General features: G+C 59.9%; 2 protein-coding genes across 2 annotated transcripts; one reads left to right on the forward strand and one right to left on the reverse strand.

Moving 5' to 3' along the window:
- Positions 1 to 1,532: 1,532 nt before the first annotated feature.
- Positions 1,533 to 9,341, forward strand: BESB_007930 (uncharacterized protein; the record flags this gene model as incomplete). Its single annotated transcript, XM_029359547.1, has 2 exons — positions 1,533 to 2,528; positions 4,356 to 9,341. The coding sequence occupies 2 exons, from the start codon at positions 1,533 to 1,535 to the stop codon at positions 9,339 to 9,341; spliced, it is 5,982 nt and encodes a 1,993-aa protein (XP_029222460.1).
- Positions 9,342 to 11,190: 1,849 nt separating this feature from the next.
- Positions 11,191 to 16,991, reverse strand: BESB_007940 (putative eukaryotic initiation factor 2B epsilon subunit; the record flags this gene model as incomplete). Its single annotated transcript, XM_029359548.1, has 8 exons — positions 11,191 to 11,631; positions 12,082 to 12,378; positions 12,706 to 13,248; positions 13,495 to 13,671; positions 14,268 to 14,459; positions 15,003 to 15,277; positions 15,584 to 15,793; positions 16,685 to 16,991. 8 exons carry the CDS (start codon positions 16,989 to 16,991, stop codon positions 11,191 to 11,193), a joined length of 2,442 nt encoding a protein of 813 aa, XP_029222461.1.
- Between the last annotated feature and the right edge of the window lie 161 nt (positions 16,992 to 17,152).

A 17,152-nucleotide genomic window follows, 5' to 3' on the forward strand; every position in this document is an offset into this window, starting at 1 on the left:
CGCCCGTCAGCGCCCAGAGCATTCGAGAGCGGGCGGCCGCCGTCGAATGGCACCGCAGTCCTGGCCCCGCATTCGGTCGTCCGGTGAGGAATGTACGGCCGCTCTGCAGAGTTGCGAAGGAGGCACTCACCGTTCTGCCTAGTGCAAGGCAATCCCTTTCTTGTAGGGGAGTAACAGATAAGGCCTACACCGGCACATGTCGGGGAGAAGGCGCCTCTCTCGTCCCTGCTTGCCCCAGGGTGGTGTCTGGGGGTGTTTGCCCCTCGCGCGCGGTAGCTATGGACTCTACACAGGGGAGACTCTGAGATGTGAATGGTGATAGCTATCGAGATGTCATGTGCCCACACCAGTCCTGTACCGGGGGTCGCGTCTTCTATCTAGAGATTGGGGGATTACACCCCTCGGCGGACTTCGCAGTCCTCTTTTCCACGGTACGTGACGTTGGAAACAGATTCACGGAGTCGCAACTCGTTACCCCTCGAAACGGCAACATCGCGCGCGGACGCTCATATCGCCTGTTGTTGGCACTAGAGCCCCCCTCCCCCCGTCCCTCCCGAGAAATCCAAACCGCGCCATTCCCACGAGGGCGGTATGGCGCATAAGCCAGTAAGGGTCAGACCGCCCGTTGTCCCGGTCGCCCCTCGGCGGGTAGGTGTACAAGCGTGCGCGGCCTGTGAGGGACTGGGGCAAGCTAAGGCTGCTTCAAGAGGAGCGGCAGAAAAACGTGCAGAGGATAACACGCGGAGCGGTGAGACAATTTTTTGTTTTGTTCACGTGTCTGTGATTCTGCACTACCATCCTGCTGGGCTCACGGGCAAGCTGTACCGGTGAGACAGCCCAATCTTCAGCATTTCCACTCACGCGACGCGGGTGTGGGAAATCGCCGCCGTAGACTGCGTTCTACCACGATGGTGTTGTTGCCGCTTCACGTTTTAACGTCAGTCGCGCTATGCCTCGCCAACGGGGAGGTACGAGGCGCGCCCGCGTCCTCGAACTGTTGATATGCGGTGTCTACTCTCACTGTCCGAGTGATCGCTCTGTCGTTGCTCGCCGTGGTAGAAACGAGCCATAGCGGAAGGCGGCTTCAGGCCGCGGTGGCGACCGAACAAATGGAAGAGCTCAGGTTGTGTGGGCCTCGAGGAACCGCGGTGCTTAACGGAACTGTGGAGTGCACAAACTCGCCCTGGCCAAGCGACCTACCGCAGCGCCTGCGTGGAGCAAATATCCTCGTCCTGTAGCGTGTAAACCAAACGCCAGCAGACAGGAGGGTCACGGAGAGCACAGTGCACATCCCACCTGAGCGGTGGAACAATGTGGCAGGAGGCGCGCCTTCCGCATCGCGTCCACCGAAGTAGCGAATACGCTGTCGTCTTTTAGGAGTGTTGCGGTTGCTAAATCGGGCATTAGGGTGAATGGGCCTGGGGAGAGCGCGTGTGTGGCCCGCAGGAGCAAATACCTATGTGCTGCGTGGGTATGGGTGATGCCCGCACGAAACCACTTGGACGCAAACTGACGCGCCTGGCCGCACACATATGAAGAATCACATAGAAGAAGTCATCACCCGTAGCCAGGCCGAAAGAGAGGACACGGAGCTGGTGACAGCGGCAACTGCGGCCGCCCCGACAGGTGTGGTCCTGAGGTTCTTTCGCGCTCAAGCGAGCGGTGAACTCGAGATCATCCGAGGCAGGAACGTGGCGGGGAGTGAGGGAGCGCTTTTGTTCGACGCGAGGGACAGACGTTCGGGCGCCGGATATACTGTGAAAATTTTCTCCGTCGAAGATAGCGTCGTCAGAGCCATCGCTGCGGTGTGGAAAATATTCAAGGATAGGAGCGTCGCAACGGTTCTGGAGGAGCGGTTTGGATCGAGCAAAAACGCTCTCGAAAGCGGGATCTTGTTTCCTGTGCTGGGCACGATGCTGTCTGACGCACCTTCAGTCATTCGGCCAGGCGGAAAGTATCCGCGTATTGCGTTTTTGAACCTCTTGGCATCCTCCTCGCGTCGCCCACACTCTCGCGGATATATTGCTGGCGGGCCTTACACTCGAGTAAGAAGCAAAATTTTCATGCTCACTCGGCGACTGATCAGAATCTTCGGAGACCTTGACACGAGCAAGCTTTGCCACGGGGACCTTAACCCGGATAACATAGTGGTGATGGCTGAGACCGAAGATGTGGCGCTTACGGCGTTCGGCGAGAGCTGCTTGCGCCCGATGATCATCTTTGCCTACGCGGTTGGCTTCAGCAAGGTGCGCCACGACAGCCTGCAGCTGGGAAATGTGGCTCGCGCAATCCATAACGGCGGGTTTACGGCAGGGGCTCTAGACGAATGCAATAACAATCTGTTTTCCTATGGAGCGGGTGAGAAGAATGTCAGAATTCGAGAAGCCATCACCGGACTTCTCTGCTGTGGCACCTGCAAGCTGCAGACTCCTGCAGACATTCCTGCTTACAGTTCACTGTTCGGTGCCTATAGCGTAGCAACTATTCTGCGCCCGGAACCCGATCCCATCAAGTACTTGGCGGTGGACGTAGGTGGACGGCGGCTCGACTCATCCCACTTCTTGGATTTGCATTCGTGCCTCTGCGTTCGTTGTTTCAAAAGTGTTTTGCGTTCTGCGCGATGACGTGCAAACAGCCACTCCGCTTCGACAGAGTAGAGTGCTTTCACTGTGAAGACATCGGATCTCCCATAGCAACATGCCTCCATGCGGCCGTCCTTTAATAACTGGGCTTGCTGCGCCAAGAAAGCCGCCGTTAATTCCGCCGTCGTGGCGCCCGCCAGAGCCCACTCTCGAGGTCGCTCGCAGGGCTCGTGCATGCTGTGAAACCTGACGCTGACTCGATGAGAGCTACAGCTCTTCTTATGGAACTCTGTAGCCTCGAAGCCGAGGTGGCATCTTTTCCTGGTCGCTACATGCGGCAACAAGTCAGAAAACCTTCACTCGAAGAAACGGCCTCAGCGCCTCAGCGCAAATTCCAGATCGCAGCTGCCGTTACTGGCCCGTTCCGATCCACCTCTCCGTAGCAGCACAGATGCGATGTACGTAGCTCACGGAAGGCTTTTACAAATCATCAAAGCTATCTGTAAGGGTGTCTCTGTTCTGCGGTGATGCTGTGAGCCATTTAAGTTCCTCGACTCTAAGGCACGAAGGTAGTGGCGGCAGAGGCATACAACCACAGTACGCTCCCCGACCTCCCAGCGAATAAGTTCCTTTACCCCCACAACGGCTGCCACGTATCACAGCGAGGCTAGTTCTGACTACAAATCGAACAGAGAAGCTGGGGATTCAAATTTAGGTTGCTGCTTCGCCGCCAGCCACTGTGTGCGCTCACGTGTAGAGCGGAGAGTCGGACGGAAGGAGCCCGTCGCGGCTTCAAACGTGAGCGTCACTGCAGCACAGCTTTCGGGTGTGTGTGGAAGTTAGAGGGTAATTTCCTGGGAGCTCTCGCCCCTGGAGAGAGAGTTACGCGCGCTCCCCATTCAGGTGGATTCTGCTTATTGGCTAGACTGGTGAAGCCCGTGGCAGGTTCTGCATGCGCTCGCCTCGACTTGGCAGCACGACGAACATACACATTTTGCTCGTGAAAAGGCGTCCTCTTGTCCTCTGGGCGCTCTATAATTTTTTCTCAATAATTAACCCTCGCTAATACTGACGCAGTAGGGAGACACGTCGCGTCTTCACCGTTGGGGGCACATCCTCTGTGCCGTTTTTGTCCGTCTCATTCAGCGTCTTGCTCCCTGCTCCAGGCGCATGCTGCGGGTTTGAATACGCGTTTTTTTTTTCGTTTTCTGCGAAGTTTTCTACCAGGTGTGTCGCTGAGGAGGTAGATTAAAAATCATTTCTTGACAGCAGAGGGACCGATTCGAACTCTGCTCAGGCCTGCATCGCGCCGTTCCCTTCTCAAATTCCCGAATCAGAAGCTGCTTCTCGTTAGGAAGGCCTCTCGCATGCGTCTCGCTGCTGTCCCGAGCCTGCCGTCTCCATCGTCTCATCTTGCTCCCGCCCGATTTGCGCCTCCAGCGCCAGGCGGATATCTCCTGTCGTGCCTGCGGGGTCCGCGGACAGGGTACAGTGTCCGCAGAGGTGTGTTGAGCAGGCGAACTCTTGCGGATAGAAGCGGGCCTAAGCGCGTGCGTGAGCGCTCTCCGTCAGCCGCAGGCCGAGCGAGAGACAACTCGACACCGCGACAGAGGCGTACGAGGGGCAGCTGATAAACAAAGGGAGAGGCGTTTGAGTGGCGCCGCGGACGACGGGGAAATGAGCAGGCCGCAACAGGGAGCATGGCACAGAGGAGCAGGTGAACGAAATCTCCACACGATACAAAAGCTCGGGAGAAGCATGTCCGTGTTTTAGGTGGATATCATGCAGGGATCCCCGCCTTCCGCGGACGGCTTGGCGCCCCCGGAGGGTCGCCCCCCGGGGGGCGATGCGCCCAGTGGGGCCGGAACTCCTGCAGGCAGTTTTCCAGTCAAGGCTGAGACGTACCGCTACGCGTCTCAGGCCTTGGTGCAGAACGGATCTCAACCTGCGTTTCTCAATTCCAGGTATCCTCCGCCCTCGTCTTCGCCTTCCTTCTCGCCTTGGCTTCCTCCGAGCCGGGCTCCAACGGCCCCGCCGGCCGCCTATGCCGCACCTGGCGGAAGCGTGGGGGCCGCCTCCGCGCGTCGCGTGCCTTTTCTGACGCCTGCAGGTGGTGCTCCAGTCTCGCCCTTTTCGGTCTCTTCTCCTTTCCCGTCGGCCTCGCCCTTCGCATCTCCCGCACCCTCCCTCTCGCCCCCTTCGTCTGTCTCCTCTCCGCTGCCGTCGCCGCCAGTCCATGCCTCGTCGTTTCGCTCGCCCTCGGCGTCGCTCCCGTCTTCGTTCGCCTCCTACGCCGCGCACAATCCGTATCCCTACGGGCCTGCCGCGCAGGAGGAAGAAAAATTCCGCAGGCCGACCGGCGGCTGGATGCCGCCGTCCGCGATCGCCGCGGCCGCGGCTGCGGCGGCCGACGTGTCTCCTCCATCGGGCCAGTCTCCTCGCGACCTCTCGCCGATCAAGTGGCAGGGCGCTGACGAGGCAGGCCCGTCGTCCGAAAGCGTCTCGAGTCCCCCTCCGGGGTCTCTCAGTCACGGGGGCGGCGCGCTCCCCTCCGTCCGCGACGGTCGATCTCCCCAAGGAGACAGCCTCCCCCCGGCGCCGTTGGAGACGCCGCCTCGCCAGGCGTCCGCAGAGCGTGCCGCCGTTGCCTCGCGGGCGCTCGCGACCGCCGCTACGCCTCCAATGCACGCAGGCAAGCGTGCGGAGACACGTGGCGCCGGCCTCACAGTCTTCGAGGTGGCGGAGGGGGGCTCAGCCCCGGGCGGAGCGACCCCGCCGGAGGCGAGCGAAAGGAGGAGCGACTCGAAAGGAGAGACTTCGTCCCACGAGGCTTCTTCGCACTCTTGCTCGACGCCTGCTTCGTCTGTCTCTGCCGCGTCGTCGTCGGCCCCGTCTTTGCCTTCTCCAGCGGCAGCCTCCGGTGCCGCCGAGGCCCCGGCGAATGCACTGAAGCGTGCGGCGTCCCACGTGCCTGCAGCCAAGTCCCCGCCACCTCTGCCGGCTTCTGTGCGCTCTCCGGTCAACACGAGGCGGCAGATGCCTTCAAACAGCAACCCGAGACGTCCTTCGCCTTCGTCCTTCTCCTCGTATTCCTCGCCGGGAGAGAGTTCGCAGGCGCTCGAGCGCGGGTTGCCGCCTCGCCCGTCCCCGCCCTCGGCGCCGAGCGAGAAGATGGAAGACGTCGCGCTGGTGCTGCTTCGTCAGCAAGAGAAAGTCCTTGACCTCCTGAGGCGACGGCGCGAGGCCTCCGCTGCCTGTCTGCGGCTTTTAAAAGAAGAGGTGGAGGACGAAACGAGGCGCGTGCAACAGCTCGAGATGCGCGTGCGGTGGCGGGCCCAACTTCTCGCGGAGACGCGCGGCTGTGGTCGAGGCCACTGCGGCGAGCTGCTGAAGAGGCAGCGCGACAAAACGAGCGACGGGCGGCTACCAAAGAGTGGACACGCGACCGCAGGGGGGCACGTGAAGTCGCTCGAGGAAACTCGTGGAGACAGGAGCCACGAAGGGAGTCACGACCTCAGTGCGACTCCGCCAGGCGCGACGTCGACCCCTGAGGCGACGGTGTGCGCGGCGGCGTGCCCGCCTGCCGTTGGCGTGTTGGCCTCGGGCGCGCCTGCTGCGGCCTCTGGAGCCTCGAGCTCCTCGAGTTGCTCGACAGACGGCGAACACGAGACAGCAAAAGGCGGGGGGCCTGTTGGGAACGCGATATCCAAGGAGCTTGTTCGCAGCGACCAATCACAAGGCGATGCACACGGAATAGGCACCGAAGCGGCAGAGACACGGGGCGACAGGGACGGCGACAAGCGGGTGGGGGCGGGCGAAGAGAGAGGCGAGGGCTGTAAAGGAGGTGCGGCGGCCCTGAGGGCCGGCGCACACTCGGACGACGACTTTGAGGAGGCAGAGGACGACTGCCTTTCGTCTGCATTCGACGCCTTTCTTCAGAGGAAAATCCTGCAGACCAGCGTCCTCCGCGCTGCAGGCGAGGGGCGGTGGCAGATAGTTCCGGTGCGCGAGGGCCCGTCGGCAAAGAGGATGAAGCCGACCGCGGAGGCGACGAAGGAAACCAGGCTTGCCGAGGGCCTCGCGCGTCCGCGGAGCGAGGAGCCAGATGCGAAGCAGCCGTCAGTTCCCACCTGCTCTGCGCCCTCGTACGAGGCGAGTCCTGGGCAAAGGGCGGAACGAAATGGGCAGGAAGGCGGGTCACGCGGCGGGCAGCAGATGGAGACCGCAGAGACGCCGCGCAGCCAAGGCGCCCAAGGGTCGCTGTCGGGGGCGTGTGGAGATGTCGATGAATCGAGCGGCCTGCCGCGCGCCGCGGCGGAGTGCGAAGGCGGCAGCACGAGCGTGGAAGAGGAAGCAGCAATCGGCGTAACGCGCCCTGCGTCTGCGGCTGAAACGCAGCCCGATGCCTCTTCTCTCCCTCTTACGAGTGACGTTCCGCTTCAGCTGCTGTGGATTAGTGCAGAGAAGCTGCGGAAACGAACCCGGAATGACGCGGAGACTTCAGCGGCGGCAGCGGAGGTGGGCGAGGCGTCGGCGCCTCGGCAGGAGACCGAAGGACACTCAGACGGCACATCACCCGGCGCTCAGACTGAGACCGAGCAAGCGCGCCTCACTGCTCCCTCTTCCGCTGCCTGCTCGCCTCCCTCTTCTTCGAGCTCGATCTCATCTCGTTACCTCAATCGCCTCACGATCGCCCTGTCGACATTCACCTGGCGGGATCCGCCGTGGAGTTTCGATGTCTTGTCGTCACCGTCCTCTGCGCTCTCTTTCGCGTCGTTGGCGCCTGAAGCGGCGTCTCCGCCGCCCGCCGAGCACAGTCCTGCGTCTGCTTCCACGGCGTCCCCTTCGCGGGCGCCGTCAGGCTCGACAGTCAAGGACGCGGGGCGCCTCTTTCGCTGGGAACGCGTCAATGAAGCCGGTGAAGAGACTGCGGAGACGCTCGACGACGGCGAACGCGAGAGGGCGTGTCTGGCTCTTCTTCAGGACCAAGAAAGTCACCTGGCGCAGACCGAGGCTCTGGAGGAGCGGCGCGAGCAGCAGTACAAACACGCACTCTCAGAGTATCGGGCTCGGTTCTACAAACTGCGTCTTCAGCAGCTCCACGAGACCTCGCACGTCGCCGCCTTATCCCACATGTGGCTTCCGACTGGCGGCGCGCCGTTTTCCCCCTTCTCTGCCGCCTCGAGTTGTCGGTCTTCTCTGCTTGCTCAGAGCCCGCTCGCGCCGCTGCCGCCCGCGCCTGCCGGCGACGTGTTTGCGTCGTTCTATCCGTTCGGGCAGCCGCTCGCCCAGACTAGCGCTGCGGCGGGCCCGCCGGCGTACGGGCTCGGGGCGCCGACGGTGGCGGCCTTCGCAGGTCACGGCGTTGGCCAAGAGGTGGTAGCCGCGGCTGCACACGCCCCTTTCGCATCCTTCGCGTCTCTGCGCGAGAGTGCAGCGCCTCTGCATGCGGGCCCTTCAGACTCTGCGGCCGCTGCGTCGCGGCCTGCATGTCCATCGGTTTCGCCTCTCGCTCGAGGCGCGGCAGAAGATGGCAGCGCTTTCGTTCGAGGGGCGCTCGGTGCAGGCGCAGCAGCGGGGCTGCCGGAAGGGAGCGCGGTGCCGGCGGGTGGGCCTGCCGACGGCTTGGGGGAGGCAAAGATGATGCGAGGCCGGGAAGGATCTGTCGGGGGCCCGTTCCCTACTTCTGGGATGCAGGTGCCGCCTCCGCCGCATGCGCTGGTCTGGGCGCGCGGAGGCGAGGAGCTCGCTGTGAAAAATCTGCTGGCGCAAGAGCACATGGGAGGCGACAAGAAAAAGAGGAAAACCGCCTTCGTCAGGCCGGCCGCTGTGCGGCAGGCCGCTGCGCGCCAGAGGCAACAGCAGCGGCAGCGGCAGAAACTTGCGCGGCTGGAGCAAGAGCGGAAAAGGCAAGAAGAAAAAAATGCGCTCAGAGAAGCGGGTGCGCTTCAGAGTTTCAGCCATCCCGAAAGCGTGCGTCCGGTCTTGTCTGGAGGAGACACCCACCTGAAATTGCCGCTCGGGTCGCCGGGGGCAGCCACCGCCGCACTCCAAGAAGGTTCACTGGCTCTGGGCAGCCGCGCCGTGCGCAGCGGAGACATCTGCCTCCTTGCGGGGTCCGTTGACAAGCGTCCAGGCCCTGCGCCGTCGGGCCTTGGGGCGTGGCCGCCGCTGGCTCCACAGGCACCATCCGCGCTCTCTGGGGCGGCAGTGTATCCGCACGCGTCCTCTTCCTTGCCTTTGCCTCAAGCGCCTCTGCTGTCGCCGGCGCGGTCGCCGCGACGCGCCAGCGCCGAGGGCGGCGGCGCCTCGGCGAAGGGCCGCGGCTCGCGGCGAAAAGGCGAGACTTCGGCAGCCTCTACGCCTCGTGCGACCCCGGGGGCTTCGCCCTTCGGGTCCGCTGTGAACGGCGCCGGGCTCTTTGGCCCGCAGGGGGACGCTCGTTCTCCGGTCGCGGCAGCCGCAGGTTCGCCGAGCGCGGCCCGCACGGCGGGGGGCGACTCGCTGGGCGCCTCGTCGCCTGTGTCGAGCGCGTGTGGGCGAGGCCTTCCAGAGGCCAGGGTGAGGCGTGGAGACGGCGAGGCTGCGAAACGAGCCGGCGCAGCCGGAGCGGCGCGGTCGCAGAGCCGGACAAAGGCCGAGGGAGAGGCTGGCGATGGTCGCGAAAAGGCGCGGAAAAACCGGAAAAACGCTGCTGAGGATCCAGAGGCCAACGGGGGCGGCCGACGCGAAGGCCCCGACGGCAGGGCACGGGACTGAGGCGATGACGTCAACTCGACGCCCAGAAGTCTTTTGGCAGAATCCGGTCTCGCAGAAGAGACTGCAGAGGAAGATCTCGCGCCGACACTCAGAACGGAAGGAAATAATATATACGAACGCGCTGATCGAGAGCCAGAGCGAGCCTCCGTGCGCGCATCGGATGCCACGGGCGACGGGCTACCCCGCGGGGTGTGAAGGTGGCATGCAGAGAAGACGGTCTCTTTGGAGGGAGATAGAGGGTTATGTGCAGCGCGTGTCAGTCCGATCGGCTGTCGACAGCATCACGGAAACTGCCGTGGTCTTAATATGTATGGAGAAAGGTTTCCCCCCACCCTCACTCCCCCCCCCGCCTCTGCGTGTTTGACGTACAAGAACACCTTCAAAAGGAGGACCCGTTGTGCGCGAATTTTTCGTTTCTTTCATTGCGGCTTTTGGGAGAAGCTGGGAGTTGTTTTTGAGGTATGTGGAGGAAACCCTGTCGTAGAGCGAGCCAGCAATTTCTTGAGAGAAACCAGCAGATGCGCGTCGCTCCAGGGTTTTTCTGTGTATTCTGAAGGGTTCGCGAGGTAGTGGCTCTGCGCTTAAAACGCCATCATCTCGTCAGGTAGTGTCACTCGGGTTCTTTTTGTAGCGGGGGCCGCGGAAGGGAGAGATGCTTACGAGAAACTGCATGGGCTAGATAGGCGGATGTCGCAACGTCATCATCACTTCTCGGCATGTCTTGACGAACTGATCCTACGCTCAACAGGAAACATGATTCATGCCGACACTTGCACTCCTCAACTCACACGAGCCAGCCACGCTTCACCCCCCGCCCACGCCTCTCAGTTGGGATGTAGCTGGTCGGCACAGTGCTGCCTCGCGCGCAGTCTTCGGTGGGCGTTCCCATTTCCTTCCTATCGAAGGCAAACGTGACTTCAGCACTGGAGCAGAGGAAGCTGGCGCGCCCCATGCGCGTTGTGAGCCTGCGGTGAATGCGGTCGACGTGGACGCGGTCTAATTTCGAGATTCACATGGCGCGAAACGAGCGCGATCTTTTTCCTGCGTATTTACGCTCGTATTCACAGAAGTAGAATCCGCGACGACCCTCACACCTGCTGGTTCTGACCGGGGCTTTTTGGTTGCTCTGCCGGCGTGTGTTCCTTGGTGACTCTCTTCCAACCTAAGCAGCCCCGCATCCCTCCGAAAGTCTTTTCACGCAGACTCTTTTTCTTTTGCCTAAGGTATGTCTGTGTCCGCCTCGCGAAAACAACAGTGCACGCGCCGCGCAAACGAACCAGGCACTACCCGAGACAGTGGGCGACGGTACAGCCCCCTGGTTCGAGTTAATGTCGCCAAAGAACTCCGACATAGAGCCTAGAAATGTCGCTGAAAGAGTCCAACATGGAGGCTATGTGTGGAGTTAAAGCACTCTAACACAGTGCCTGGAAATGGCGTTAAAGAATTTCAACGCAGAGCCTGGCGTTAAAGAACTTCGACGTGGGTCCTGGAAAACGCATCACATGTTGTTGCACATTGCACAGCGTGTCTACTGCGCCCAGGAAGCGCACGCTCGATGAGTGAAGTTCCCACTCAACGACGAAAGTGGGACACGTCTTCGAAAATGTGTGCCCTCCGTCGACCTGACTCTGACTAGCTGAGGCGAGGTGAACAGGCCGCCTCCTCCCTCGAGGCCGCGGAGCAAAACGGCAGACATATATATACATATATATACATAAATGCTCATATATAATAGACATATATACATATATATACATATATATATATATATATTTATATATATTTATATAGGTGTAGAGCCTTTTTCAGTGGCCACGCTCGAGACCGTTGTTTGGGGTGGCGGTCGCTCTCAGTCTTCGTCTTCATCGTCTTCGCTGTCGTCTTCTTCGTCGAGCCACTGGACGAAGGCCTTCAAGCGCGGGTTGTTGAGGTACTTTTCTTCTTCTCCGAGTGCGGCCTCAGTTCGCTGCGCATGCCACAGCGGCAGGGAGGCGTCCGCCTCGAGGAAGTCGCACGCGTGGAGCACCTCGCAGAGCGCGCAGAAGGCCGACGCGCCGTGGAGCGGATTCGCCTTGCTGACGCGCTCTTCGGGCTCAGCGGGGATCTTCTCGTCCTCCGCGTCCGCTTCGTCCTCGTCTTTCACCGGCGCGACCGCCACAGACACTGTCGGTTGAAGACAGAACGCCAGACATAGGTCCCAGAGCGCGACGAAGTCCTCTGGGCGCGCGTTCGAGAGGAAGGAGGAAAACAAGAGGCCCGCGCGATGCGTGGTGATATACTTCTCCCACGTCTGAAACCATAGAGGCAACAAGACGCAAAGCGAAAACTATGAAAAAATGCGGTGAACGCCGTGCAGCGGGGGGTCACGACGCACGACGCAGACGATCGAAGTGGCTCAGGCGAAGGGGACCGGCGGCGAACCCGCGAGGCCCCCGTACGAAAAAAACGGCTGAACCCGGAAAGGAGGCGCGGCGCTGCATGCGCCTCAGCTTCAGAAGCGGAGCTGAGCTCTCGAGAGATATGCGACACGTCTTCGTACGCATTGCAGATCTCTGCAAACCCTCGGAGCTGCGCGCAACTTCTTCTGAAACAGGTATCTTCTCTGCTAGGACTCTGCAGTTGCTCGCCAGCCGGAGCACCGACTCCAGCTGCATCTGCCTGACGCATCGCGGCCCGTCGAGTGGGTCGCCCCTGATCTGCCTGCTTCGCTGGAGCCTGCGTGTGTAGGGTCAGAGCTCACGTCCTTTCTCGGCGCGCCGCCGTCTTCTGCGAAGGCGATGGCCTCGAGGAAGACTGGCAGGATGATTTTGGCGACGTCGAGGTCGGTGCGGTTGGAGGCGAGGCGGAAGCTCTTCATCTCTAGCACCTTGTGCTGCATGTGCTGAGGCTCGAGGAGTCCCTCGCGGCACATGGCCGTAATTTCCGCGGAGAACGAGGCGTCTTGGCGCTTTTCTCTGTGGGGCGCGTCGGCAGCCTCCATCTCCACGTCCGCCTCGGTGGAGAGACCTGACGGCGCGCACGCGTCGTCGTCGATCGACTGCAGAGAACGGAAATACAGTTCGCAGTCGCGTGCAACCGCAGGCGCAAGGTAGCGGTCATTGTGACAGGGCTTTATCGCCCGGCTCTTTGATTACGAAAACAGCGTTTGGGACTCGCTGGTATCCCATGCGCGCGCAAGCGGAGCAGGCCGTGAGACAAAAACGGTGAGGCAGCGGCGAGCGTGCCGCACACGAAAAGGAGCCATAGGAGACGTCAGTAAGCCTCCGAAAAGAAGCCAAGTGACTGTTTTCAGGTAAAAAAGCAAAGCGCCGGCAGAGCGTGATGACAGGTGAGAGCGTCCCCCGCGCGGGGCTGCGGCGCCTACCTCGTCGTCGTTGTCAAGTTCGAAGGTAGGGAGTGAGAGTTTGATGAAGGGGGCAGTTGAGCCGCCGAGGGAGACGAGGGCGAGTTTTTCTTTGTTCCACTCGCGCATGAGCCAGATTTTTCCTTCGCCGTCCTGACCGATGATGTCGCGCTCGCGGGGGTCGTCGCCGAGGCCGTGTTGGCAGGTCTCGTCTTGCAGCGCGTCGGGTCTGAGCCGCGCCGGCAGGTAGATTCTCGTGAAGGGCGGAATGACGCGGTCCCGGCCGATGCGGACGCTGCCGCCCAACACGCAGCCGTCGCCGACGACTGTGTTTTCGAGGATCTTGATGTCGGTGAAGATCATCGAGTTCGTGATGCGCACGTTGTCGCAGACCTCGATGTTGCCGAAGAGAATCGAGCCCTCAATCAACACGTTCCTCCCGATTCGGCACTTGGAGCCGATGAACGAGTGACGAATCGTCGTGTCGTCCCCGATTGTCGTCGAGTCCTCAATCGCCACCAGTGGCCCAAACTCGCAGCGCAGACCAGGCGAGACCGAGTCCGCCTGAGACGCGGAAGAAGGAAAAAGAAGCCCGATGGCAGGGTCACAGACCCACTGTCAATGTGCACTCTGGCGGCGAAGAGTGAGAGAGAGAGAGGGATGAAAAGCGCGGTGCCCTTGACCCGCCGCGCAGCAAGCCGCGCTGCACCGACAGAGACACGCAGGCGCGCAGGCACGCCGAGACGTGCCCCCAGGGCAGACGGGGAATCGGAAAAACGTGAAAAAAAGAATTTTCTTCGACGCGCTCACCTGGTAGGTTCCGCGGCCGCGGTAGCGCAGCTGGTGAGACTGGCCTATGCTCGACGAGCGCGTGTCGGGCACGAGTGGATACGTCCAGCGCTCAAGCGCCTCGCGGCACGTGTGGTAGTACGTCCGCGGATCCACGCAGCACGACGCGTAGGACACGTCTGTGTCGCCTTGCTGAGTCTGGGGAAAATCAGAAAACGCGGTCGCCGCACACGAGCCGGGCAGTGAGTTCGCGCGCAAAGGGGCCCAAGAAAGCCGCCGCGTGCCCCACGGAGACTCAAACGCCATCCCGTGTCAACGACACAAAACAACACACTCCTGCGAGCTGCATACACGTACATGCATATATATATATATGTAGGTATATGTACGTGTAGAAAAAGACACCGCGACGTGGATAGGCATTGTCAGGCAAACGAAGACAAAAAACAAGCCGTGAGAGATGGGAGAGACAGCGGGAGAGCGACGGGACTGGGGGAGAGGTCAGCACGCAGATACTGCACAAGTGGAGACGCCTAGGCTCTCCCCTGGCTCTCAAGTACTTTATTTCCTTCACTGTCTCAGCCTTCGCCTCCTGCGAGCTTCCTATCTCAAACCTCAGCCCCCCCGGTAAATGCCTTGCCCTTGACCTCTCCGTGCGGCCTATCTACCACTGTCTTATTCTTCTCTCTTGACTGATTCCGGCTCGCGCGTGTCTGTCTTTTCGCTCTGCCTTGCCTTTACTCCGTCCCCCATGCGCCACAGCGGCCCTTTCCGAGTTCTTTTTTGCCTGTTACCTCGAGCACGTAGGCGTAGATGGCGTCAAGTTTGATTTCGCGGTTGATCAGATCGGGAATGAAGTCGCGCTTCACGCTGGCGTAATCAAACGATTGGCTAAAGAGCTCCTGAACCTTCGGCGCGCAGAGATACACGCCAATGTCAACGAGATCGTAGTGAACCTGGAAGCCGCTCGACGACGGCGCGGCAGCCTGCACGCAGCAGAGAGCAAACAACGCACCGAATCACCTACATACACACGTGCAAACAGGAAGACATAGCCATACACAATTATGTATATATTCATACATATATAGATATATATATGTGCGGCGAAGTGCAGGCCAGTCTGGCCGTTTTGGGCAAGCCTACGTGCGGGCGAGCGCCATCCAGCGAATTCGGCGCCGCGAGGGGACATGCGCTTGCCTCTCGAGGGCAGTTGATACTAAGCACTGTTTTTCATCTCGCATAGAATACTCTACATTAATATATATATATATATATAAATTCATATGCAAACGCCCCGCTCATACGCGGTCTAGCTGTCTACTCCTATAGAGGGTATCTCCGCAGGCCTGTGTGCACGGAAAGTCTCGGTTCGGTCGTCCGACGTGTTTCGGACGTGGAGGTGAGGCGGCGCAACGCTTTGCTCTCGTCGCGCAGCCTCGCGGCTTCGTGGATGGAATCGCGCAAGCTGGGCCTCTCTTGCAGAGAGGCGCGCAGAGTAGAAGGCTGAAGAAAGGCGGTCTTCTTACGAGTTGCACGATGTCTTCGTTGAGCTCAACTTCTGCGCGTTTCTTGAGCGAAATCGAGGCGAGAACTTCCTTGGAGTCGGCGTCAACGAGCAGCGCGACGTCGTCGTCGAAGAGCCGCTGGGGGCTGGAGGGCGACGCCCGCGTGAGCAGCTGAGTCATCACGGCTTCGCCTCCCGACACGCCGCGGAACTTCGTCGCCGTCCGCTCCTTGTGCGCGCTGATGGCTGGTCGAATGTCCGCGCGGATGAAGGAGGAGACGTGCATGAAGAGGAAGTCTGGGCAGAGGAAGAGCCGCGCAACCGCAGCAGCGCGACACACGTGAACGCAAAACAGTCTCTCGAAACAAAGGAAGCGACACCGGTGCAGTCCCGCGAAACATGTATGTATGCGTGTATGTATTTATTTACTAATTTATGTATAGATTTATATGCACTTATACCGCGAGCACCACAGATTTATATGTAGAGATAGAAATGTAATCTCTATATAAATGTGTGCATATGATTATATGGAAAAGCTCGGAGTTTCTAGGTTTCCTTGCGTTCAAGTGCCTCGCGTTTTCTTCCACAGAAAGCATTTACCGTGTCGGAGGTCGAATTTGCTGCTGAAGTCACGGAGGGCGTCTCCCATGGAGTCGACAGTCGTCGGGACTTCCACACACGTGACGCGAAGGCCACGCTTGACGACGCGCCTGAGCCGCTTCTGAAACGTTTCCTCGTGCTCCTCCACGACCTTCTTCACCAGGCGCCCCTCTTCGTCGCTCTTGATCAACACAAAGATTTCTGTCACGCCTGTGAAACGAACACAGGCGCTACCCAGACAACGAAGTGGAACAAAGGAAACTCGACACAGGCACACGCCTCAAAGAAAGGCCGCCTCTCATCGGACTACAGCCAGTAGTTTCGACAGAACAGGATCTCTGACGAACAGAAGGGAAAGATGGAAAACGCGCGCCGGAGAACATGGCGATGCGCATAACGATGTCCAACGTCAACACGGCGTAGAGACACATGTAGAGAGCAATAGAGGCTGAGAGAGAGAGTGAAAGAGATGTACTGAAGAAGGCAGTAGGCGTTGGTGGGCTAGGCCCTCAAGGACGTTATACATGTCCAAACGTGAACCGACATCATCCCTGCAAACATACCCACTTACAAACATAGATATGAACATAAACGTTCACATATGCATTATAAGGACGCCGATGCATCGTATGCATATATGTCTATATCTACATACATATATATATATATATATATATATATATATATATATGTGTACACGCATACATATGCAGCGTGTGAACAGAGCACTTCACTTTCCTATTCAGTTCATATCTCGCCCTGGAGCACAGGCAGGTCTCCGGTGGCAACGGACGCGCAACGCGGAGAGCTTTTCTAACGATGAAGAAGTACCAAGCGTTCCTCTCTCTCGCTTGCTGCGCCCGCAAAGACCTCTTGGCTCTCTGCCTTCGACAAATCCGCCGCTCTGATTGAGTCGCGACGACTCAACACCCACGAGAAGTCCGAATGGGAAGCAACAGCTTCACACGCAAGTCGCGTTCTCGCCAGTAAAGAGGTGCATAGACAGAGAGAGGTATATACACGCGCCGCAGCGTGTAAAAGATGTGCAGTCGTCCCGTCTCGTTCCGAAAGTTTTTCCCCACCTGTGATTTTCTTGCATACCATTTCGGGCGAGGAAGTCGAAGGCGGAGACAACGAGAGGCACGCCGCTGACAGGCAGGAGCGGAAAAGTCAAGTTCTCGTAGCACAGCGGCGCAAAGGCTTGCTTCAACTCAGGCAGAGTAAGCGCGACGAGGATCGCCGGCAAGCTGTCGAACTGTGTGTCTTCGTCGGGACATTTTCCAACGGCGGACTTTTTCTGCGTTTGACTCGTGCTTGCTGCTTTCTCTTTTTTCGCTTCTTCAGCGGCCGGTTCCTCCGGCTTCGCCATCTGGGCGGCAGCTACAGAGGCAGGGTCCGAGGCTGACATCTCGACGAGGAGTGAGACGAGAAAACGGCGGCGAAACCGTGGTCGCCAGAGGAGGAGAGGCAGTCAGTCAGTCTGGGGTCTCGTGGACTTTTCACCCGACTGATTTCGGAACTGTGACTGCGAGGCCAGGCGAGGCGCGGGCGTTTCGAGGGCGGAAAAAC

The sequence above is a fragment of the Besnoitia besnoiti genome, chromosome I, assembly GCF_002563875.1.
Source record: "Besnoitia besnoiti strain Bb-Ger1 chromosome I, whole genome shotgun sequence".
Taxonomy (NCBI): Eukaryota; Apicomplexa; class Conoidasida; order Eucoccidiorida; family Sarcocystidae; genus Besnoitia; species Besnoitia besnoiti.